Source organism: Scomber scombrus, chromosome 2 (genome assembly GCF_963691925.1).
Source record: "Scomber scombrus chromosome 2, fScoSco1.1, whole genome shotgun sequence".
NCBI classification, from domain to species: Eukaryota; Metazoa; Chordata; class Actinopteri; order Scombriformes; family Scombridae; genus Scomber; species Scomber scombrus.
The window spans coordinates 4,323,779-4,350,773 of record NC_084971.1 but is presented as its reverse complement, the minus strand read 5'-3'; the positions used below and the strand labels follow the sequence as shown (position 1 = coordinate 4,350,773).

Sequence of the window (26,995 nt, the reverse complement as noted above, 5' to 3'; positions counted from 1 at the left end):
AAGTTTAATTAAAATGCATAGCAACATCATAACATGAAACCATTATATTCAATCAATTACTCAACTTTTCCAGCTCCACCAGACTCCCTACAGACACAATTAATCAGATTTGGGTAAAGAAACAAAGAATAGACATGGAAAATGTCCACAGTCCAGCAACTTCCCAAACTACTAATAGCTCTTTGGTTGTTTTACAAAGCAATAATGTGTCATTAATGAACAATGTACTTTGAGAATACCTTGAAAATATATAATGGCAGTAAGTCAACATGTTGTGGTATTTCTCCAAGTCGCCAGTTGGCTCTAGGGCAATGTTGGTCAGTCTGTCTGATTTCGGTCCACCACTTTGGTCCAGACTGTGATGTTGCAACTATGTGATGAATCGCCATTTCGTACAGATTTTCATAGTCCTCAGAGAATGAATTCTGAGGACTTTGTTTTCCTGACTTTTCATCAGTGAAATGTATCCCCATCTGCTCAATGGATAGGCACACATTTTGGTACAGACATTCATATTTATTTCCTCACATATAATCTTACTGACTTTGATGATTCTCTGACTATTCCTCTAGCACCATCATTGCGTCAAAATACTTCAGGTTATGGACAAATACCTGCAACACTATGGCAACCTCAGCTGTAGTATAAGTTTATAGCTAATAAGAAAATGTTACTATCCTAACATGCATAACTAAGATGGTGAACATGGTAAACATTACCTGCTAAACATCAGGGTTTATTCAAAGCTCCACTGTATAACCTCACAGCACTAGCTTGGCTACCATTATTTTCCCTTTTTAGTACCGTAATAACTTCGATTTGCCGTACTTTCAACCACTGAAGTTGAGGATTTTTGGGAAGTCTGCCCTGAACAGCAGCAGTGATTCAATCGCCGAAAAGCACTTACGGGTCTCACCAGATTCATCTTGAACAGAACAAGTGTTTTCTGAACCTGTGTTGATCTGTTTTGTTTCAAGCTCCACTCCAACTGTCCTCTCTCTAGTGTCCTCAGTCTCTTTCAGTGTCTGGTTTAGTAATGAAAAGAGCTTTCCAAGTAGGTGAAACTTCTAACCGCCATGATCCTCCCTCAGATCTTTCTGTCATGCTGTCAAAGACAATCCAAACATATCACCACTTATACCCAAGCTGAATGTGCTATACTGATAATGCTGGTTCATACATAGTCACATTAAATTGTGCTACAGTTGAATGATGGGGCAACAATGATGTGGAATTTCCAGAGTTTGGTGTAAATCATCATGTGGGAAGGATACTCCCTGCCATCCTGGAGGCCTTGTTAGCAAAACTAATGTTCATCTCTGTCTTTTTCCATCTCTCTTTCTTCTATCTCTTTCTCTCTAGGTTGGTGGTTTGTCAGCACAGCAGAGGAGCAGGGCTGGGTGCCGGCCACATACCTGGACTCCCAGAATGGAACTCGAGACGACTTGGATCTGGGCACTTCCAGGACTGGAGAAGGTTAACCCAGACACAGACAAACATAACATTATTAGATTCATAAAATACAGAAAGACATAAACGTCATTCCGGCCGACTTGTTATTCGAGAAACGTCTGCGTGGAAGAGGCCATGATTTCCGAATAATGGGTTATGGCTGTTTTTTTGTTTTTTTTTCTTTGCTCACATCTCAATCTAAGACTGAAAGCAGCATAGAGAACTTACTTCTAAACACACACACACTCACAAACACACTTCCAGTCACACATTAGGAACCTTGAAGACCACAGTCGCAGCACCATGGTGAAATGGTACCAGACCGCAGCCAAAGGGTTTGCAATATTTTGGCACCACAGAAAATTCCTTTCAACTCCCCCGGGAGGCTGCAACTCTTGCAGGAGCCTCATTTTTTTGTGACCCTTTCCTCCTTAATGTTTAGTCTGACTGCTGAGATGGAGCGTTTCATCACTGTCATAAGCCCCCTTCTCTGCTTTTAAACCAAGGGAAATCCAATAGAGATAAATAACGTGCAAACACACAAGTATGCACACATGCATGCACAGAGATGCTTATGAAACTCTTTGGTGCATTTACACAGTTGATCTGCAGTAGTGTGTGGTAATGGAACAAGGGTGGTGCAATAGTTAATTGTGCAGTAGAGTGCCACTGGATTATCCAACAAACATTCTCTGTCTCTCATTAAGACACGCAAGCCTCCGCGCTTCATTGAGCTGTAAGTGCACATTCTGTAAGACACACACACACACACATACACACACACACACACACACACACACACACACACACACACACACACACACACACACACACACACACACACACACACACACACACACACACACACACACACACACACTTTGCTAAAATGATGACAGCTCGTGCACAGCTGCCACTGTTATTTGCTGCTCTCATTCCTTTCATGGATTTCTTCCCCTTGCACACACTCACACAACCTCTCTAGATATTACCAGCATCTGTAATTGTGAAATCTCTTATAATTGTGTGTCTTAGTGGTAAAATAACAAACTGATGGATTTAAATGTTTTTACAGTTCCGAGTCCTTATTGTTTTCTTTTGCATTTCTTCATTTTTCAGATATACATAAGTTTAATTTTGTGTGCAGTCGGATATCAAACAACTACTTTCAACTCCATATTTTGAGGGAGAATAAATAAAATAAGACATACATGGCACGGCAGAGGTCTGTTTAACTATTTATATGATAAAAAAACAGAAACAGCTGTTGGTCTGTCACAGCTTTTTATGGATTTTGTGAGTGTAGACTAGATTCAGCAAAAAGCAGGCTACAGAACCTTCTGACGGTGGCTCTGGGCTAGTCTCTCCCCTGTCCACTGACTCAAGTTAATCTACCTGCCATAACAGGCGCAGCTGATGTCAGAGTAGCTTTTCTGCCTATCTGTCATCTTGTTGTTTCATGGTAGAGAACTTTATTGAAATAACGAGCATTTTGAGCCGCTTATTTGTGACATGTTCTGAGGCAACTAAGGGTCTCAGCTGCAGAGATTTTGGAACAAAGCCCATCAGGGGTGCCACTAATGCAGGTACAATTAGGCAATTAAAATGGTCTTATTATTGATAGGAATGATGCCAAAACTACCATATTTGGTTTCGATAACGCTGTTTTTTCCGTCAAGCCTGTGGGTTGTATCACATTTGGCTTTTTCTTAACCAAAGGACTCTAGTGAATTTCTTAGGAAGTGTGGCGCTTACAACCACACATAGGTACACACTCTCCCTCATCCTCTGTCAGTGGACCCCATCTCCCCATTAGATGTGGTGTCTTTGTGTTTGCACACATCGTCACCTCTTATTCCTGATCTCCCTCTTCCTGCTTCCTGTCGTATCTTACATCTCATTATCTCTGCGTGGTCTGTAACCTAATTCCACTGACAGCTCAGCTCGCTGGAGAGGAACAGACAGGCGCAGCCTGGCCCCGCTGAAATTACCTCGAAATAACATTTCCCTTTGTGCCTTCCCGTAGCTGATATTTCAATTAGGAGGTCAACAGGAGTAGGGTGGTGCTCAGTGGGATGAATGAAAGACAGAGAAGAGAGTGGAGGGAAATCAAAACGGAGAGGAAATGACAAGTAGCAGAAGCACACAAAGGGAGAGAGGGCGGAGGGCGGATGGAAGGAACGATGGAGAGATAAGAGGGTGAAGAGAGGAAGCAAAGGAACAGACATAAGATGGAGAGACTGAGTGGCAGTGAATTAGATTACCAGAGTAGACAGACAGACAAAGAACAAGTGCTGTTTCCATCTTTCCTTCCACTAATTAATGTGTTTGCTCTTCATGTGGCTTTGCAGGATGCACGAACATAGTAAAATGACCCATCATTATGACTGCTGCTTTATCATACGGGCTTTGAATTAATTGAGTGAAAGAGGTCAAGAGTTCAGTGCAGATCAGCAGACTATGTACAGCACCATGGAGGCACTGGATGTAGACCTCTTAAATGTCTTCCTAGTTGATCAGACGATTTGTTTTAGTAATGAGTGGAGAATGCAGAAATGTTATCACCATCATCTCAAGTCAGTTTTCATCAATTTGGTGTTGTTTGAGGTGAAAGCTGTATGGTTGTGTTAGTCCTGCAGTAGCTATCTTCTTACCTTCCTGTCAGAGTAAATCCTAACACTGCATCATTGACTGTAGTAAAGATGGACGTCATGACACCTCCAGTGGAGCCAAACATTCTCAATTTCCCCCTGGTGGCTAGTTGCAGTACAGGTCTAAAGTCTCACCCCTTCCATGTTAGCAGATGGGACATGAGCCAAATTTAAAAAACAAAGTCAAATCAATTTTTCCCAAACTTTAGATGTTTTTTATCACACTGATGTTTGTCCAAGTGCGAAATTGATTTTTTGTTTTTAGTTATCTGACAATATAAAAAGAGGTTGTGATGTCATGACAGCCGCACTCAAACCTGTAATGCAGCCAGGACGTCTGAGGAGGTATGACCTGCGTCATCCCACCCTCTGACTCTACTTTGCACACATTGGCTCCAAATGACTTCAGTCAAGCAAGATGGGCGCTCCCGGAAAGGAGATATTTTTGCTTCACTTTTGCATAGTGATAGAAAGTGGAGCAACGTCGTCCATATTTATACAAGGTCAATGAACTGGACCAAGATGCTCTATGACTATCTGACTGATGCAGATAGAAAAATTGAAAGATTTGCTGATAACCAGTGTCAGAATGTTTCACAGTCATGAAGAGGTGGAAAATGGAGTTTGAATATGTAAATCTGGGTAAACATGGGTTAAAGTAACACCTCTCTGTCAACTTAATGTAAGTCTTATTGATACAATACTCATATGCCCAGCTGAAAGAGCTCTTGACCCCAACACAACTCCAACACAAGATATAACGGACAGAATCCACATTCCTCTTTCAGTGCAAAAATGCATCCTTCAGTTCAGCTGAGGTTAACATGAGGCTTCAGCTGTCTGAGTTACTCAAGTCAAGTGGATGTCTTCCAAAGTTAGTCTTTTTTTAGTACAGAATTCCCATTATGTCTCTTTCTCACCAATGCAACTCAGTGAGGCAACACAGAGTCATGGTGTTATTTCTGAATGATAAATGAAATGGGTCAAAACTTATAATTGGGCAGCCGTTCTGCCTGTTCTGTGTGAGGAACCAAGATAGTGCTCCCTCTAACCCTCTCCTCAAGTTAATCCCACATATGTCATTTTGTTTTTTTGCTTCTGTATGCATTTACACAGTGACTTTGCACACTTCAGTAATTAAAAGTTCTGACTTTGCTGACATTCTGTATATGTAATTAAATTGCAGAATATGTCTTGTGCCATGTACACAGTGAAGAAATAAAATCCAAGCAATAAAAGTTTGGGTGTGTTTATAGGACAGCAGCTAACTATTTAACTTTTACTGTACATGGCTAAAATGCCTGTCATTGTAAGATATAATATATTAGCTTCATACTTGACTCATACAAGTTGTTTATTTTATCCCTTGGAAAACTTTTCTGTTCTAACAATAACTGATTTTTTTCACTTTGCTAATTCATGCTTCTTATACTAACTCCATGGTTGTTTCTTTTTATTTTTTTCCCCTTTCGGTTGCTCCTCATCTTCATCAGTTACTAAGAGGCGCAAGGCCCATCTGAAGAGGCTGGACCGCCGCTGGACTCTTGGGGGTATAGTCAACCGCCAGCAGAGCAGAGGTGAACACGGACACAGCTGATATACACACACTCACACACAAGAATACTCAGTGAAAGTAAATGTATACATACAGACATGGACGTGGACACATAATACACAATTGTCAGTATAACTCTGTCTTATTCCATCTTTCTTTCTCTTTTAAATTCTTCATTAGCATATTTAAAAGGAGCATGTGAATTGATTCTTAATTTAAGTAGATCACCACTATGTGTGACAGAAGTATGTCAACTGTAATTACGTGACTGAACTGTAGCTGCCTTAGACTCACAGGTCGGTCTCTAAACACTTCACTCATCAAGACTGAGGACAGTCTGCCAGGTTTCATTGTTAAAACTGGTTGGAAACAGTAAACCTTAAGAAAAACCCTGTATTTCAGAACCAATCCAAAGTCCTTCATATTGGGGAGGAGAATGGGTGAGGGGACCATAATTTCTTGACAAAATGTTAGTGGTATATTTAGAAATCCCCAGATTTTGGTAGGCAGAGATCTCCAGTTGTCTGGTATTGCGAGATGTTAGCTACCTCAGCTTGTGTCAGCAATATTTCTGTTATATGTGTGAAGGTTGTTCACAAATGATAATGTTTTAGAGAAAAGCTCTTCGGAATTTTCTCTTACAGATTTAGCGCTAACCGGTAGTACCAACATAACATAACAGTTTACCAGGATAAAATGTTTGCTAACAGTTATATGTTGCTAGCCTAAAATACACTGTTCATTTCAGGAAATCACAAAGATTCATAACAGTTATTCTCTTATACATATTAATCTTTCGTCAGAGCCCTTTATATACCTTTTCAGAAATGTTCCACGTTTTAAAATTGTGGCAAGCTAACAGTTTACCAGGATAAAATGTTTGCTAACAGTAATATGTTGCTAGCTTAAAATACACAGTTCATTTGAGGAAATCTTGACAGAAGATTCATAACCATTATTCTCTGATACATATTAATCTTTTGTCAGGGCCTTTTGTATACTTTGCAGAAATCTTGCACTTTATAAAACTGAATTAGCTGTGGCAAGCTAACAGTTTGCCAGGATAAAATGTTTTGACTTAAGGACCAAAGCCTTTTGAACTAACATTTTTCATAAGACATTTTCTTTTTGCTAATATATGTTTATTGGGTAGCATTTTTGATATATACTCAAGATATTACACATATCTTTCTTCAAAACATAGGATAAGATCTTTGCACTAGACTAGATTAGAAAACCAGTGTATCATCAGGACAGGAAATGATTATCAGAAGAATGGGCTATTTCATATTTATTTATATATAAATATAAACATTATATACCCACAACATTATAAGTTATTAATTCCCTGCTTGAGAAAATTGATGTGTAGAGCATGAACGTGTGAAAAGTGTCAATTGCATGAGTCTAACGATCAGTGCCCAAGAGTTGGCAGCGCTGGCTGTTTCTAACTTAAAATAGACAGTTCATTTGAAGACCAATTGTTACTATAACAACATAATAGTCTTTTGTTTGCGTCTTTTACATACTTGAAGTTGCCAAGAAAGCTAGTAAGGGGGAGTTCAGTTGTGATTGTTTCATCACACATACATGTATAATGTTATAAGTGATATTTTATAAGTGATAATAATGTGGATTATTATTATAATAGCACAAATGGTAGAGTCAAAACAAGACACAATGGTCATAAGCTGTGCATAAATTAGTCACACACCTTTACAGTACACACCTTCCGCACAGAAAACAAATATACAACACAAATATACAACACAACCACTGAGCCTACATATTTTGTGGCCACACGGTAAACAACCTCATTTACATCCTCATTAGTCTACCAATAACAACTGGCTTTGAGTATGAAGCAGGAGCAGCATATTGGGTGGCCGTGAGTCAGCTCTGACTGTTAAATCTCACTCCATCAAACTTGGAACGCTCTTCATCTCACACTGAACAACAAAATAATTGGACTGCATTAAACACATTTGGATAATTAAAGCTTCCACAGTACAAATGCAGCAACCTTGACAGCCACTGAGCCCTGTGAAATGATTGTATAGCAGTGCTGTTGCTTTCATCAAAGCAAACTCCCTTGGGTATAACATTTTGTTAATTTCATTCTAAATAAAAAAAACAGATGAAAACATTCTCACATTCTTTTAATTTTTGTATTCAGCTGGTTCATGATTTTGTTGAGACATTATTTTCTAAATGCTGAGAGACATGAGTGTATGTCTGAAAAAACACAGCCACCTCTCTTTGGTGCGAGTCGACGCTTTCTAATCCAAATTCTCAGACTGTCAGTTAGACGCTCGTCTGGTTCCAGGATTAGTCAGGGCTTCTAACAGACGTCTTGTAGTTGTACTTTGTTTATGGAAGCTGTTTCTGGACCTGCATAGCCTCCGTAAAACCTTTAAAAACACTCCTTGTTTCCCATTATCATAATATAGCCTGGCTGGAATGGCTTGTGTTACCACCTTCCCCCCAGTCCAGCAGGCAACAAGGCATAGATTAGTGATTCTCAAAGGAGATTGAATGCAGGGCAAACTCAGGTCGAATGATGTGTGCTTCTTCTCCAGAGAGCCCTCAGTGACTTATACTGTACAGGACAGAAATACATTGGTATAAAAACAGCTCGGGCCCCTGCTCCTCCTAAAACACACACACTCACATACCGGGAATACTCTTATATAGTAAACAGCCCGAGGAAGTTGATACAGGGTAAGTTACACACATGCTCGCATACTGCACCTATGCTGTTAATCCTATGGTTCTGTGAGGCAGAATATAGTGGTAGCAGTTGATAGACAGGGAAACATTTCACATTTCTCATTTACTTTTCCCTCCCAGCTGATTTTGGGAATTGAAACCTACCATAAGCATATAGCTGGTCAGGAGTGTTACATGATCGGATAGGTCTCCGAGAACAGTGAAGCCTGGCCTGAATGAGCTGGTAGAAAGTGTGAAAGTGGGACACCGGCCCGATCTGCAGACTGGTTTTAATCACACAGACCTCTATAGTGCATGGATGAGTCACCCGGCTAGCTGTCGCCAGCATAGAATGAGGGCATGAAACACTTTTGGAGGCCATGTTCTTAAATTCCATCACAGAGCACTTTTACTTCTCACACCTAGCTTTTTACTGTCTTGGTACTATTTCAGCCAACAATTTTGCTTTGCTTTGTTTAAACTTTCCTCTCTTTTTGTTTGGTAAGGTATCATATGTGATGGCTCCTTGTTCTTTTTTAAGCCACATTTCTGTACACTTGAACATATCACTTTCTTCAAAAGAAGCCCACAGAGTTTTAGGCGCCCCTGAAAGCTCCAGGTTTACTGTGTATGAGCTGGTTCGTGCTAATTTCACTTGAAATTGCGCAACTAAAGCCCAGAATAAACTTATATGATAAGGGATGTCTGCTGTGACCTTCTTTATCACATGATGTTGAGACCCTTCCTCGTATCAAAATCTGAAGCCAAAGTTTTGTGTATATATTTTGCGTATTACAACACAGCAGATCTTGGACGAGGTAGTAACCTACCATTCGAGAACCTTTACAAATTAGAATGAGAGTGGGAGGTACAGGGGGGTTATGGGGTTCCAGCAGCTCATTTTCCCCCCAGTGTCCACTGACAGTGACTCTGGCATCATCTCTTGCATATTAAAGTTAGATACGTCTATTGACCATTTAGGCAACTTGCTTTCAGTCGCCCTGTTTTCCTGTTAGTGAGATGTTATCTGCTACTGGTTTCATTACAGGCAACTAAACATGTGAAATAGTGGCATGGGGACCAAATCCAGAAACCTTTCACCAAATCTGCACCTACACAGTTTGATGCAGTAAACACCTTCAGCATATGTTGTCATGCTTTCATTTGAAAGGCGTGTGATCTGAAATCAGAGACAGCTGTACTGTATATGAAATACATCATTGGTTATCCAGATTTGTTCAACATTGGCTCCAAAAATATGAAGATTGGCTGGAAAATTTTGCACACTGCTGGTGTTGGAGTTCTTAGTTTTGCCAGACCTCTTCTTGTAGTATGTTGCTGCATAACATATTCATTAACCTTGGTTTAACTTAAAGAATTTGAAACACTGCTGTGTGACTGTTATGATTAATTAGTCGTAAGAGTTGCATCATATTGATAAAGCTAAAGCTAAACAGAGGACTTGAGAAAAACTGAGGACAGTTGAGTTTCACATGGCAGCGAGTGTTATTGGCTTTGTTGCAAACAAGCTAATGGCTCCTGGACCAGTAGCTCTTTTTCCACCATAGAAAACAGGCTTGCAATGAAAGGTGCAGCTGCTGCTGACTGGAGTCATGTCAGACTCACTTTTTGTAGATTTTAACTTATTCATTCACCACCTCTTCACTTTATAACAACATCACTGTCTCTCAACATGTCACCCAATTACTGTCCACTTTCTGTCTCTTTCTCAACTCAGTTCAACTCTGTTGTATTCAGACCAGGATCAAATACGTAGGTAGAAGTTTAGCTGGCTTGGGTTTAAGACAACCACAAGAAAGTGTAGAAAACATATTAATAAATACATATGCTTTTGAAGATCAATGCATTCAGTCCCACCTTTCTAACATCCTCCCAACTCTATCACCATCCCTGTTCCCCATCTCTTCTTTGTGAGTGGAGGCACCACTGTCCCTGCCTGATAATGTATCGCTGAGTTAGCGATAAGAAACGGTTGAGTGAGGTTTTACAGCTCTGCACAGACACTTGATATACAGTTTGATTTAGTAGAACTGGCAAAGGACAAAAACAAAGACCGATCACGCAGGATTTATGTGCTTGGAGGGTGTAATTTGCTAATGGAGGAAAGCAGTCGTATACTCTGCCTTGGCCGTCTGCTGACGCAGATTTCTTTGCCTTTTTATGTGACGCATCATAAAGAAGATGAGGACACGATCCAGAGATCTCGACAGTAAAACTAAGGCGTGCTCAGGTCCCATATTAAATTACCGAGCATCTCTTGTTTATTCTCCTGCGCTCTGACATTAAGCCAGGTCAGAGTGTCTTGACCTCTCTTGGGGTGTTGATTGGCTGCTGAAGGCAAAGTGACCTCGTCAGGTGATTGGCAGGAGAGGCGTCTCGCCCTTGGAGGTTCAATATGAGTTGTCCTCCCTCCACCCTGCTGGCAGTGGTCTGTGCTTTCAGAGAGCGCTATCACTTACAGCAGGTCCCTAATCTGATTTATAGAGTCCTGCTGACCGCCCATTCAACTCACTGTTCTGTTCCTGCGGTGTGACGCCGGCGCCAACATACACAGAGATGGACACTGAGGCACATATACAAGTCATGAAAGAAACACACAGATGTGATTAATAAACTTGATTAATTTAATCTTTCATCTTTCATTCCAGCCTTTGGGGGAATTGAAAGTTACAACTGTGACGACATGATAATCCACAACACACACACACACACACACACACACACACACACACACACACACACACACGCGCGCAACACAACACAAATTTACAAGCAGTGTGAAAGATTTTGTTAGGAATACATCAACACACACATAACAAGCATGCACGTTTAGATAGATGTTCCAAATCACTCTGTAAGCCACTCCATTTGTTATTCCCTGTCCATCTGCAATTACTCAACCCATCCTCTACACGTTCGCACACACAAACACACACACACACTCACACTCACACACACACACACACACACACACAACATGCTTTGAAAGCCTGAGTTTAAGGCCAAACATTCCACTCTGCTCCACATTATTGACCTCAGCTGCTCTGAAATGACAAAGGAATATGAATCCCTACTGTCTGGACATACCCCACCTATTGAAAACATGCATTCAGATGAACAGGCGCACACACACATACCTCTTACATTCCCCCTCAGCCATCTAAGGTCACATTCTCTCCTGTCTAACTCAGATCTCAATAATTGAATACATATTTAGTTTCTTTCACCTTTTTTGGTCACTTAATCCTCATATTACATATTTAGGTGATATTTCTTCTTCTGCATATCATAATAACTCATTAGCCACTGTGCTGTTGAGCAGACTGCCAGTCTTTTCCCCTTCTCCTCTGTTCCCTTCTTTTGCCTTGATGTCTATAAATCCCCTAACCTTATACTGCTTCCCACTAAGCCCATTGTAGGATTTCCTTCCCCTACAGGGTCTTGGAAGCCTAGAAGAGCGTGAGAGAGGAGTGACGGTCAAATAGGGATCCGAGTAGAGAGATCTTGGTCCAAATATCTTATCTCCTTGAGGGAGGCCGTGATGTAGGCCTACTGCTAGACCAGGAATCTCCCTGCAGAGAAAGAACAAACGCTGTAACAGAATCCAGATAGCATGGATAAGAAACAACAGGTTCAGCCAGTAGAGGGAGCTTTTTGTTATTACTGTGTAGGACGGACGGACGGGGGGGACGGGGGGGGGTTGTGTTTGTGTTGGTATGGAAATAGTCAGAGCATTTTAAGTAGGTCACCCTCCCCATTTTTTCCTCCTCATAAGGCCCTTTGAGAAGACTTTAACTACACAGTGGTTTAACCCCGTAATGTAAGTTTAATGATAACATTTCACTCACTTTTGTCCCTTCTCCCCTCTCTCTTCCTTCTTTCCTCTATCCCTCTTCACCTCCAGAGGAGAAATATATGACAGTGCAGCCGTACACCAGTCAAGGAAAGGATGAGGTCAGCTTTGAGAAAGGGGTCACCGTGGAGGTCATCCAAAAAAACCTGGAGGGCTGGTGGTACATCAGGTGAGAACCGCCTCCTATTATGAGAACCTCTTCCGCAAACATCAATCCAAATTTTGTCTTTGTCATCCAATTTTAAAAGGAAGGAGTCTTCAGAGAGCAGTGAGATTTCTGGTAGTCGGCGCTGCTCAGTGCCGTGATCAAGGCAGCGGTTTCCTGCAACACTCATTTGCGTAATGGTATTGAGGAGAAACTATTAACATATGACCCTTTGCACTGATCAACTGGGTGTCCTGTGCAGGATACCTAATCTGTATGTGTGTGTCTGTCCGCGTGTTCGCACATGTGTGTTGTTTACTCAGCCAGTGTGTATTTCCTGCCAGTTGTTTGTTTCCTTGTATCCCCGGGAGCATTGGAAGTGGAGCTCCACTGCACAGCTGATTGCTATCACATGCTGCCTTTTGGCATCTCACATACACATGCAAATATATGTTAAGAGTGTTCAAGCTTATATACAACAAAAGCACATGCAGAGTCCCTGTAACAAACAGTGCTTATGTGCTGGTGTGATATTTGGGGGAATATGGCTTCTATATATATATACACACAAACTGCTCCTTGAAATAGCTTGTTCACTCCTCAGCTCATTGCAATGCACAGCGAGTCATTTTAGAGCACATTGTCCAATGAGAAATAATCCTCCAGATGTACATCTTAGTCATGCTGCTCACAGTAGGCCTTTTTTTCCAGTTAAGTCCAAGCATGCTCCTTTTTTAGTTATGGGGACTCCTTGTGGTCGCAGTAGGAGTGAGGCAACAGGGAAGCAGTTACTCATAAGTAAAAACATCACTTATTATTTCACAAAGCAATCTAAAATGACTCATTTCACATAATAATGAATGTTGAAAGGTGGGGAAACAGTCCCTTTTGTATATATTTTGCAGACTGTTTATGAGTCTTTGACTACACCCACACATAACTACAATTAAAATTGTGTCTTTTCAGGGGGAGATAGCAGGTCAATAGTATATGCTATGTAGAAGTGGTATACATCATCTGAAAGCTGGAAACCTGAAGATTTGAGATGCAGCTCCTTTGTAATAAACATTGTGTTTTGGTTAGGCACCTATTCACATTTTGAAAGTTTACAGTGTATAAGGGATGAGAACCATAGACTGTATAAACCCATTGGTTTGTGGACTGCTGCTCGGAGGCCAATAGTATCGGATCTGAGCAGCGCCATCTTGAAAATTTCCGGTGCATGCCGGGAAAAATAAAAACACGGATTCTACTTATTTAGGCATCAGGAGGAGCATGAGGCGCCCTCCTGAACCTGTGAATCAATCAACCTGTCAATCACGACGTAGCCACGCCCTAATGCATACCCTGCTTAATCATCAAATATAAAATCAGGAAGGCCAAAATTTCACAAATAAACATCATACTGCATTGAAGAAGGCTTTAAACTAGTGATTGAGACGATAAACACATTTTGAAAACGTTTACTGAGGTTAGAAATCAAGTGAGAAGTTGGTGAATTCTCCATTGACTTGTATAGAGACCGAAGTCCTTTTGACACCAAAACGGTCGCCCCCTGGTGGCCTTTTGATAGAATGCAGGTTTAAGTTACTTCCGCGTTGGCTTCATTTCAGAGGACCGGAACTCCCTGCCTGATTAGAACATTATGATGGAAGTATATGGTGGCCATTCTCATGCTTAATGTCTCATAAGTCTCAGTAATTTTGGGATTGATACCATTTGTTAGACAAATTTGGTGCAAACAATATTTGACCACTTGAGAATTGATAGAAACTGGTCAAAAATCCTTCCAGAATACCACATTAAGACACCAAGACCCTGAGGAACACCATAGAAAAACTCATGTTCTGATTTGGTGAACTTCTGTTCTGGAAAATTCTTAGAAACTCCCTTGTCAGTATTTCTTGGAAAGCCACACATCCTCTGAATGCACAAGGACTGTAGTTAGTGGTTGTACGGTTTCATGAGGCTGTGATTATCCTAAAAGTCACAGTAGGTCACTTTATACAGTGAGGTCAAGTTTCAAGACATGGTCTCACTACAACGAAATTGCTACAATGGGGACTAACATTATCACATGGTTATGACTGTTTACGGGCCACAGTATGCGCAAATATTCAAAAACACCATTTTTAGAATAGGTGAAAATATCTTATTTATACTAGATGCAAAACATTTAATGTATTTTGCCCAAAACTGCATGTGATTACAACCCCCTTCCCAACAAGCTATCATTATATGAGTTCAAGAGGTTAAATACACAGGATTTTACTTGGTATTGGTGTTATTACATATTTTAATGCCAGAGACTGCGCACATTTTCAGTTGTTTATTCATTTAATGCATAGTTTATGTCCCACCAATATCAGTATGCTGTCCCTTTGTATGTTCAAGCTCCATTAACATGTATGTCCCATAATGCAGTCAATAGCCTCTTTTTGTTTGACTCTACTTGTCTAGAAAATGCCCTCCACGCATTTCAAACTTCATGGTCCCCACTTTGGAACACAGAGTTTCTAAATTTTAAGTCTTCAAGCCGAAGCTTAGACAATCCAGATGACATACTTGTGAAAAGTAAACCGACCTGCATGTTTAAAATGGAATGCCCCTGTAAATGCATGAAAATTCAGAGATAGATACAATACTTAACATTCTGTATTTATGCATTCTTCCTCAGACATTTAGGGAAAGAGGGCTGGGCCCCTGCCTCTTACTTGAAAAAGGTGAAAGAGGACTTCTCCCCCCGTAAGAAGACCCTGACAGGCCCTGTGGAAATCATTGGCAACATCATGGAGATCAGCAACCTGTTGCAAAAGAAGTCAGTCAGTGAGAAGGACATCCAGACAGACGGAGAGGGTAGCTCCACACCAGAGCGCCACATCTCCAAGAGTGAGATCAGCCTGCCAATGCCCTATAACTCTGAAATCAATGCTGAAACAGGCAGGAGGCTGAGCGCAGGCCGTGACACCAACAGTCCATGTCTGGGGATAGCAGCGAGTGCTGCCCTAAATGAAAATAAAGGGAGAGGTGAGCCAGGGTCCCCAGCTGTTGCAAGAGTGGCACCACACAGAGTGGAAATTGGTGAGTATTTGTTGTGTGTTAGGAGATAATTAAGTGTTCTGTATCTGTGAATAAATTAGTAAATGCTTTGCAGCTGAGGGGAGGAGAGGATTTGTAATGTGAAATTAAGATTGTCATTTTCCTTTTGTATAGGCTTTGATGCTATAGGTAAGCCACATGGGTGCTATATCTAATGGTGTTAGTGGTGGTGGTGTAATCTAAAACATGTCTGTCACTAACCTATGATGATTTAACATGGGATTTTAAAAGGTTTGGTGTGTGGATTTCCATTTTACTCACATACTAAGAAGAGTTTAAGTTTACTAGCTTGTGGTCCTGTTGGATGTAGGTTGACTACTTCGTAAATACATTTTAATGAGATGTTTCTTTATTTATCAGGGTCTCCAAACCTGAGACAAAAACCTCCTCCAAGAAGAGATACCAACTTGGTAAGACATTTTCACAAACTACTGCCTCCTGACAATAGGACAGAAAGAGAAAATTAATTATTCTCTTCCCTATTAATTCTAAAGTCATTGTCAGATACAATATAATGATGGCTAGATGTATCAGCTGCTCACATCTCTCCCCTTTGCTGTACAGGGATTCCAGTTACCCAAGCCACCAGAGCCCCCTGCTGTGGAAGCAGAGTATTACACTATAGCAGATTTCCAGTCCTCGATCTCTGATGGCATCAGTTTCCGTGGAGGACAAAAGGCTGATGTAAGAGGCCAGAGCCACGTTGTTGTCACTGAGATGAAAACAGTCAGGGCTCATTGAATATGTATGTCAATTGAGTGCTCCTCAGATAAACAGGAAGGCTGAGGCAATAGAGATACGACCATGAGATTTGTATTGGAACATGATGATGTAGACAGAATTTGTTCTGCAGAGACTCATGTAGAAAGATGAAGACAACATTTTATCCTTCAGGGTATTTTTTCCAAGTTATCTTGAGCTGACAGTTCTGTACAATGTGTTTACTTTTGTCATTAATATTGTGCAAGTAGATGTATAGCACATGTAAGAACAACATATCTTTGACTGTCTGATCATCTAAACCCTAACCTTATTCCATTTCACTGTTTAACACATATAAAAGAAAAATATTCCCTCAAATAGTTTTTATCTTCCTTGTGTTGTGTAGGTGATAGAGAAGAACCCCGGAGGTTGGTGGTACGTGCAGATTGGAGAGATGGAGGGCTGGGCCCCCTGTTCCTACATCGACAAACGTAAGAAGCCCAACCTCAGCCGTCGAACCAGCACCCTGACCCGGCCCAAAGTCCCACCCCCAGCTCCACCTGTCAAAAAACAAGACTCTGAGGAGACTCCCCCTACTTCTAACTCTGCCTCCAAAGTCTCAGAGTCACCCAGCAGACCTGTGTATGAGGAACCTGAATATGATGTTCCTGCAATTGGATGTGAAGGTGAATCAGATACAGATTCTCTGAAGGATGAGCGCCCCCTGGATGTGAAGATCAGCAGTGTGGTCAGCAACAAGTACCGCAGTTCCCCTCCTTCTAGTAAAGCCTCTCCTCCTGTCTGCAAGGCATCTCCCGTTTTCAGCCATCGGAGGGCCTCCTACAGATCTGGAGAAGAGGTTGCAAAAGAGGAGTGTATCTATGAGAATGATGGCTTCAGGCCAAGCAGTGGCATTGAAGGAACCAAAGCCAAAGGTTCCAGTGTGCCCAACTCTCCAAGGAGCTACCATTCCTCTACCGTCCCACGCAAACCCTCTGGATCTTCACCTTTAGCCGGTAGACCCATGAAAACCATGACACCAGAGATGAATCGGCGAAGCCAGACTTTGGGCAGACACATAGATATCAGCCTCAGGTCCCAGGACAACAGCCCCCACTCTTCATCAGATGAATTGAACAGAGGCCCCAAGAAAGGCTCAGGCTTCAGCCGTGATGTGGAGCAGAGAATAGGTCAGAGCCCCTCTACTAGGCCCAAGCCCTCTGTCAGACCTAAACCACTCCTGACCAAATCAGAGCCCCAGAGTCCTGAAAGGATGGACATCAGCTCTCTGAGACGCCAGCTGAGGCCCACAAGTCAGTTTCGACATAGCCTCAAACCTTCACGTGGGGACGAATCTGAAACAGCCTCTGTTATTTCGTCAGAGGACTCGATGTGTTCACGCAGTACCTCCGACCTCTCCTCTGTTTATTCCAAAGGGAGCCGCGGTGACTCCGACTTGGAAGGTCCTAGTCTCTACCGATCCCTTGATGCCTACAAGAAGGCCCAGGACTCTGAGGTCAGCTTTCCAGCTGGGGTTGAGGTCGAGGTTCTGGAGAAGCAGGAGAGCGGTTGGTGGTACATACGTTGGGGCTCTGAGGAGGGCTGGGCTCCCTCGTACTACCTGGAACCTGTCAGACAAGTGGTCTGTGGTGATGGTGGTGGTTTAGAATCAGATGGACATGGGAGTGGTGGAAGCAAGTCCAATAGCCTGGAGAAAAACGAGCAGCATGTTTTGGCCCTCAATAACATCAATATTCAGGGTCTTACCCAACAGCATCAAGGCCTGAGGAGGAACACTCCACCGATTCCTTCAAAGCCTCCTGGTGGCTTCTCAAAACCATCTGGGATGGTTAATGGAGGTGTACGGATGAGGAACGGGGTACGCCAAGTGGCAGTGAGGCCTCAGTCTGTATTTGTGACCACCTCACAGCCAGCTAAGGACACACATTACATGACAGGGTCTCTTAGGCGAAATGACTCACTTGGCAGGAGCGACCACTATGGCTCTGGTTCTGCCACTCTTGGTGTCCGTCGAAATGCCTCCTTCAGCACCGTGCGGCCACATGTGGTTGTTGAAAGTCAGACGAGGCCTGCCGAGCACACCAGCCTGGGGTCCTCAGGAAGCGGATTCAGCACAAGCAATGTCCAGGATGCCCTTAGAGTTAGCCAGCGCAACGGTATTCCTGTGTCCACAGTCCGGCCCAAGCCCATAGAGAAGAATCAACTGATCCACAACAACCTTGGCAGGGATGTGTATGTGTCCATCGCTGACTATCGTGGAGATGAGGAGACTATGGGTTTCACTGAGGGCACCTGTCTAGAGGTCTTGGAGAGGAACCCCAATGGATGGTGGTACTGCCAGGTGCAGGACAGCCTGCTTCCCCGCAAGGGCTGGGTCCCATCCAACTACCTAGAGCGGAAAAAATAAAATCAACCCACATCTCTCCCCCACCCTTCACCACAGCTCCCCTTTTTGATGTCTCCAAGGACATGGGTGGCATCACTCCTTAAGAATGTTACCCGCAATCTCCCATAAGCAATATGTCCTTGAAAATGTACATTTATGAAAAGACTGTGTGAAAAGAAAGCTGTTTTAATCTGATAAGGAAGGACACTTTTAGTGCTGGTTTACTAAAATGTATACAAAGAGGATTGTAAAGATTTTAAGTATTTTGCCTGGTAATGAGAGACGAACGTGGGACTGACCACATTTGAGAAGGACAATGTCTTTGAGATATGAAATGGTATGAATGGGAGTGACAACCTCTAAAAGAGGTTTTGCATCATGTAAAACAGAAGTTGAGCAGGGTAATGGCTATGCTTATTCCTGCCCATCACTGACTATGATGGCCGAAAAGTGCCTTTTGTATTTGATCACCTAAATGGAAGTCCTAAATGGTGGATGGCAAAACACTAAATCAACCAAATCTTTTAAATGTGCCATAGGCCTATGAACACCACCAAGAGTATTTCCATAACCAATTAAGTGCTCTACTATAGAGTGCAAACAAAGTGAAACGTTTCAATTTGGAGTGCTTTGATTGGTCCAATACACAGATAAAGAAGATAGAAAAGTGGAGATTTAAGGGACTCAAGTCACCAGAGAATTTACTCATCTTAAGCCACAGTCATCAAGAAAACAAACCAACATTAAATCTCTTTATTGGTGTTTTTTATTTAGTTTCATTGTTCATGTTATAATGTCTTGTCTTGATACAAGTCTTCCTTAGATAATTATTTCTGCTTTCTTGTGACATCTATTTTCTACCAACAGCCGAGAATTGGAAAAGTGAAAGCTCCTGGCTCATGTCTTGTACCATCTGAAGTGACATTGGCAAAATATACTGTAGGTGCTCTGTTTGATAAATTGGCATAGTGTTGTCGTAAATCGTCCTCTCAGAGCACTACAAAAAATCATTAATATTCATGTTTTTAATCTCAGATCTTCTTATCTGGGATAACAAATACATGAAATAACCTGTAATGCTTGAAAATGCCAGTCAGGTATTTTATTTTTCTGGAAAATCAAAGGAACAATTTATAACTTGCTCTCCAGAACAAAACCACCTTATTTGGGTAGCTAATAACCTCAAAATATGGAATCAATTAGTTTACAAATGTTTAAGTATACTGTAGTATTTTTAGTTCCAGGAACAATTGATTTTGTATATATTTTGTTTTGTATTCATATAATAATAGCGCTGTTGCGGTGATATATTAAATAATGACTGGAAATAAGGTGAAATAATACAATCCCAGGGAAATACTTGCATAGCATTTAGCCCAAAATGTGATCAAACCAAAGAGGAATATCATTCATTGGCTGTTTTTTTGATATATTACTATTTATTTATGGTACAAGTAATGCAGTGTATTCAACAAAATACCTAAAACGAGGTTTCTGAACTGAAAAAAAAACCTTTTCCTATCAATACCTGGAATCACTTGAGACATTACAACAAGAAGCAAATTTTAGCATTAGTTATTGCTGTGCAGTATATGATAACAGAGTTGTCATCTTATTTTAAAGGTGTTTGGGTATTCCTTTACATCTTTTTTATTGTTACGTAGGGTTTAATATCAAACAAAGATAATACAAATAAAACGTCAAATCGAGTTAGAAAAGTTAACGAAAGTTAGAAAAAACTCCCAAAATGTAGAAGTGAAATATTCAGAGCTGAATTTCAATTTTCAAGATTCAAATGGCTGATGTTCAAGACTGCTGAAATACATTTTCTAACGAACAGTGTGAGCTCTCTGAGCTTAACACTTAACTTTTCATTATGTTTCTGCTGGACAGTATTATATTATTAAACAAAGTACAGTACCTGCTAGATCGCAGTTATCTATTTTAGCAAAACCATATTTGATTTTTGATGTTAACATGTATGTGATCGCACAGTGACAATAATGAGGAACGAAGTGGTTCTGTTTTGTGAATTAGTGCACTTTAAAACTGTTTTTATAGTGCATTAATGTAAAGATGCAGTAAATACCCAGCATATTATTTATGGATTTTTTTTTTTTGGTATTATTTAATTTCTTAATTCTTTCTTTCTTCACCTCAAATTAGAAATTCAACTCTTTAATAGAAGAGTTCTCTCAGTGACAATAAACATGCCAAAGTCTCTTGAGTAGAATTGGAGAAACAGAGACCTCTTGTGGATGTTAAAAGGTACTACAATATGATTATGTGATTATTTATTCCATCCACAAGGTTTATCAGCCATCCTACCTCAGTGCAATAAGAAATGCACTGCTGGTCAGTGAGTCTGCCCGAAAACTGTACAGAAATTTGATGGCTTTTTTTTGTTTTGTTTTTTTGTCTTTTTAAAAAAAAAATCTCAGTGCAGCTAAAATATTTTTGTAGCACGTGTTTTTTATCGGGCAATAATTTATTTGTGAAATTTTTTCAAAAGTTTATTTTTTTATCTATGCTGTATGCTGCAACTTTAGCAAATCATGGGCACTTCCTTCATCTTTATTGTGCTTTACATAATGCCGGATTTTAAGTATATTTATTATGATTATATTTTATTATGGTTTGACAATCAGCTTAAGCCCCCTTTAAAATATGTGGCATTATACAGATTTGTTACACAAATTGGACTTCAGTCAGCTTAATATGCAAAATGCAGACTCAGCTGCTCAGCTTAGTTGATACAAATTTGAGGTATATGCATTAATTTTAATAGAGACTAAATTTAAAATATTACATGGACACAAATGAAAATTAACAATTAGGATGCTGATATTTGCAAGGCCATACATCTTCCCCTTCCCATCCAGACGAAGGCATTATGTAAATGTGTTGAATCACCCTTTAACATTTCGCTTCAGCACATGTTATTATTGTATGTTGCTTTGTTTGATTGAGCTGAATTTACTTGGCTGAAATTGCAAGGGAATCGTTCTGTGTCAAGCCAACCATTTAACTGTGTTGCATCTATCTTTATTCATGCTTTTCCCCCCTTTTTTTTTTTTCTTATTACCTAATTTTGCCCTAATTTTGTCAAGTTCTGTACCCACGAGGAATTGTGCAATAGAAAAAAATGTTTCAACAAGAGGAAAAAATATCACAGGTCTAGCAAAACATGAACAATGCCATTACATCTGATGGGAGTAGATATCCCCAATCAAACTGCCCAGTCATTAGCTTTTACCATGATTTTAAGCATTTCATATTTCAGTCTGTCTAAAAGAGCAGATGTGAAACACCCTAAAGCATCAGAAAACTATCAAGCAGACTCATTGGACCAAAGCAGTTGTATGTGACACCTCATATTATCTCCTGACGTGATGGACTTTTATACTAACTCTAATTTCTGCTCCTCCTGCCCCGGATCAACAGTGGACAGTGATTTGTGAATAGCATGGCAGAAACCCACTGACCCATTCTGTACTGACATTACAGCCATCTGGGTCTTCTTCACAGATGGAGAGCCTTGGGCCCATCATCAGGGGCCTCAGCAGCCCTGCTCTGAGCTGTCACGTTCGTGCCTGAATGGAATTTTGATAGTTTCTTGTTTTTGTTTTGTTGTTTTTCTTTTTTCGTTTCCCCCTCCGGAGTCTGTCCTCTCTCTCCACCTACGCGGATGCCTCTCCTGACATGTATCCCACTGTTGTCAAACCAAGTCAGACTTTTTTCCCTCACCAGTCACCATAGCGAAAGGTGACATTTGGAACCATTTGTGACGGCGGGCAAAGAAACGTCAGCAGGAGAGTGTCAGCAGTAAACAAGAGACCGGGGAGATGCACGCTCCTTCAGGCCATTTCAGTTCAGTCCTTCAACTTCCAGGATGTACGCCAAAAATAGAAACCCTACTTCTTTTTTCCTGAGCCCCAGGCAAGCCTTATCGGTGTAAGCCACAGGTGAATACGTCATTGTGCTGAAGAGTACTCTGAGTTCTCTGTCCTGTTAGGGGTGGCTTGTGTCCATTTTGTTTGGATAGTTTGTAGTTAAACTCCACCTTAAAGGAAAATGTTGCCATTTCTTAACTTGGGTCATATTCTTATGATTGTGACATCTAGATTCTGACTATTGGTCATGTACTCATCACCTCCTTTGTAAAGGTTTGAGATGCATGTGGTTAAGTGCCAACCATCTGGCTAACCACTTAACAAACTAGCTTTTCTTCATGTTTCGTGTATAGCATTATTCTATTTCAACAGAGGTAAACATGTAATATAATTAAGCCCTGAGAGGCGTTGATGGCTTAGTACAGGTGGTTAAAGACATTAGCTGTCATTCTAACATTCAGCATTTGCCTCTATTGTTTGCCTCCATTTGATTTAGCACCTTTATGGTCGGCCATCAAAGGGAACTGACTCATAACCATCCTCATAATAGTCCACAGCATAACTCTCCATTGCACATAGCTGCCTTGAATTTAAACAGATCTTCTGTTGTTGTTGCTACCACTTATCCAGCATGAACACATGCTAAAATCAAGAGTGACCTCTAGCCTCACACATGTTAACAAACTGGAGTGTGCTTGTTAGTTGGCAAGCTGCCCTTGAAATACAAAAGCTAATCCAGGGAGATAATTTTAGTCAGACTCAGAGACAAGCGTTCACAATGATTAATGTAAGACTAAAGTTTATTTGGAAAGTTTTAATAGGCTCTCTCTGCTTGTCCAGATACATGTTTGTTTTGCTGGAGTTGTGTTTTCCAAATCTCCACATCTGAGGTGGTGAATGCTAGGTAAGCATGACCCAGACCACAAGTATTAGAATGAGACCCTGGTTAATAAAAGAAAACAAAATTTCCCTTTAAGTTACATTTTCCTTTTTCAATCATGACCCACCAGTCCAGCCCGTCTCAGCCACACTGCTCTCATACCTGTGTTCATCCACCCGGCAGAAAGGAAATGAAATTGGCGGTGGCAGTATTTTTACCTTCCACCTGCATAACGGAGTATATGTGCACATGCCGGCACACACTCGATGATGATGAGGAGTCATTCATGCCAGAGGAAATATATGAGTTTCCACACATATTCCCGAAGGTCAGCCGGGTGAGACGGGCCCCAGCTATGCTGTTACCCCACGTCCCTCCCCCGCTCTCTTTTTATTTTAACAAATGGATGGCAACTCTAAGCACCTTAAACTCTATAATCCCAAACACTAGCTCCTGCTGTCATAGCATATTCCTCCTGGCTACACGTCCTCTCTGCTTCCCTCTTTTCTTTCCTTGCCACACGAGGCACTTTCAGAACCGTTTTATAGTTCTAAGTCCTGTTGGAGGAACTACCCCATTTTTAAAGTGTCTGCTCATTAGTAACGATCGTACTTCTTAAAATAATGTCATGAGGAACTTTTTTAGCTACTACTTTAGGGTAGGTAGTCTCCCAGTACAAGAGGAACCTTGAGTGACGTAAGTGTTCGTTGATTGGTCGAACACATGAGCCATTGCAGCACTGGTAACCGCCATATTTTAAAACCTGTGCAAAACGTTAGCCGTGTAAGCAACAGCTCTTAATGTTAGCCTTAAAATCGGAACACAACATGGACAAATGGACCGACAGTGGAGTCCAGGCTTTATTGAGCCTATGTGCAATGTTGTTGTATCTTGCGCAGAAGTAACATTGTCATACCAACCACCAGCTAGCCTACGTCACTACAGCATTCCTATTGGTGGTGCGAGTTCAAACGAGAAGAAAAAGCCCTTGATGATATGTAGTTCTCGGGGGAGTTCCCCAGTGGGTAGTTTCTCCAAAGAAGTCCCCAGAACTATTCGGTTTGAAAGCGCCTATATATATCCATACCTCTCCTTCCTCGACATGGCCAAGCAGTCTATTCCCGCTGCAGAACGATTGAGATATCTAGGAGGGTTCAGGGGGAGTGTTTGTGTGTGTTTTTTGCATGATGAGATGGATTGTTTGCAGGTGCGCTCAGGAGAGGAGAAGCTGGAGGTCAAGGATGAGATTTGTGAGAGTAGGATGCAGGGAGACACGAGATGGATCAGATAGCGGATTGCAGTAGACGAGGTGAGAGGAGCCGTGCTTTGATAGGAAATGAAAGGCTAGCGGGCTACCGTTCTGTACACTTAAAAACCCCACGGCCATGAAAAATGATTCCTTCCAACAGGGAGCCCATTTAATCAAACTCTTCTACCCACCTTCAGACCCTAATGAGGTCTCAGCTCCCAAACCTGTGAAATCTCATTACTCCAAATAATGTTTTAATTGCAGCAGTGTCTTGAAGCTGCTCGCAAAGAAAATGCAAGTCAGAGAGAGACAAACAAGTTCACAGTGCAGTAGCTCCTTATTCTCCATCTATATATGGAGAATAAGACAACTGATCTTATATCTAATATCTGTCACTGTCTTCAGATCTAATGCAGCCCAGAGGGTGTTGAGAGTTGAGCTGAGTGTTGAATTACTAAAAAGCTAAAAAAAACTTTTTTGGTATAAGACCAAAAAGGGCTTCAAATGGTAGAGTCCTTGTCACTTCTCTCTTATTCCTTTGTGTGTTTGTTGAGAAAATAATTGAATGTTGTTGTAAGTGTAACACAGGAGTTGAAAGTTTTTTCCCCATCTAATGAAACAAGCTTTAATTCATAAAGGAAAGAATAAAAAAAGTGTTGAAATGGAATATAAAGTCAACAGCTCCGCAATGAAGTTGCTGAATAAATGAAGGCGGTTGTTTGATAGAAGGAGGGGTAGGTTTGATAAGAAAGTTTCAGTAAGTGTGTGGCAGCAGGTGAGAGGTATTTAGGGGGGATGATTTTTGTAGGTTTTTAATTAATATCTAGTTTAAATGTGAGAGAAGAAAGAGAAAGAACAAGTGAACCTGCAGGGCTTTTTTCTCAAGCAGTAGGGTACAAAAAGAAAGAGAAAAGAAAAAATCCCCAGCCTCCAAATCAGAAAAATGCTTATTATTTATGTCATTCTGAAAACTTCCTCACAGAATCACAGCGGGTATCAGTGGGAGCTGTCTCCGAGCTGCAGAAGGGAGGCTGTGTCGAGGAACGAGGCACGCCGCTGTGTCTCTGTCACACTTTTCTTTGTCTCTGTTTGAATCCCAGTTCCTAATTAGCACAACGGCGTGTCTTAATTAACCTTAGCCAGTCTGATGATATTCCAGCGCTAACAGCTTTCTTAATCAAGGATATTGTGACTGCCTTCCCTCTGGTGCCAGTTGAAGCTCACTCAGCCATTTTTTTTATGTGTTTGTGGCAGAGACGAGCTGTCAAAAGTGATTCATGTTGAGTGACAGCTGAGGTAGATTCATGGGAAGGTGCAGCCAGTTTTAGCCCCAGTGTTGCATTTATAGAACAGAATTTGTCACCGCCGTGCTGTGGAGAGCAGTGTGCCAAAAAAAACAAAAAAAACCTTGGAAGCCCAATGCCATCAAGCTCCTGATGTGTAAATTCTGATAACTCCATCATCCGTTACCAGCATGTCAACAACACGAACAAATACAAAAACAGCTACAGGCCTGGTGTTGGACCAAAGGAGGTGCTATTCTTTTTTCTTTTCTCTTTTTTTTTAATAGGCTACCATTGTTATGCAAATTTTGTTGAACTCTTGCAAACTCCTTGTTTTCAAAAGATATGCCATGAGGAAGCTTTATTCCACGGTATATGTCATTGAATCATCCACTGATGACTGATCACACAACATCTTACATAGTGACACAAGCCAATCTATTTGAAACATCATCACACTGTACACAAGTGTATAATCATGAAGTACTGTCCAAATTCCTTTCTGATTGGAACCATTCTGCACATGTGCATTCCTTTTGAAAACAGGGCATTTTCTTATCTACCGTTTCATTTTGACGAGTCTTGTTCCCTTTTTTTTGTATCTTGTACATGTTTACATTGTATCTCGCATTGCCCAAAAAAGAGAAACAATATTAAATGTATTATCTTTGTTGTTTTAGACCGGCTCCTTTTCATTTGTCTCACACTTTCCAGTCACGTGCAAAAGCAGAGAGCAGCAACCCCTTCCTCGACTTGTGATATATCTAGATAGTATGCGACAGTAATATTACAGATTGAGACATTTATCTTTATTCACCTTATTGTGCGAGGCCAGATTAAGTGAGTTTAGATGTGGAAGAGCAAAAACAATGTAGCTGGTTATATATAGGGAGGCATGAGTTATGAGAGTAAAGTGTGAGGAGGTTGAGAGCGATGAATGAAGACGAACGAGCACTCAGAGCTCCAGTTCTCCATTAAAGAGGAAAGACAAGAATTTGTGCTTCCCTGTATCCATACGTGTGTGGAGAGATGTATCACTTATGAAATATATGGTTACACCTTTGTCCCAAAGCAGCACCACAAATCTTCACCTTTT

At 41.1% G+C, this 26,995-nt stretch overlaps 1 protein-coding gene across 1 annotated transcript in view; it reads left to right on the top strand.

Annotated features, from left to right (window-relative positions):
* The window catches only part of sh3pxd2aa (SH3 and PX domains 2Aa), a 108,760-nt gene extending 82,374 nt beyond the window's left edge, over window positions 1–26,386 (top strand). Inside the window, exons 8-15 of the mRNA XM_062428114.1 lie at window positions 1,363–1,476; window positions 5,597–5,680; window positions 12,293–12,410; window positions 15,064–15,467; window positions 15,600–15,614; window positions 15,846–15,895; window positions 16,050–16,169; window positions 16,594–26,386. Of these exons, the coding sequence (XP_062284098.1) occupies window positions 1,363–1,476; window positions 5,597–5,680; window positions 12,293–12,410; window positions 15,064–15,467; window positions 15,600–15,614; window positions 15,846–15,895; window positions 16,050–16,169; window positions 16,594–18,615 (2,927 nt within the window). The 3' untranslated portion in view covers window positions 18,616–26,386. The remainder of the gene's footprint in view (window positions 1–1,362; window positions 1,477–5,596; window positions 5,681–12,292; window positions 12,411–15,063; window positions 15,468–15,599; window positions 15,615–15,845; window positions 15,896–16,049; window positions 16,170–16,593) is intronic.
* The last annotated feature ends 609 nt before the right edge of the window (window positions 26,387–26,995 follow it).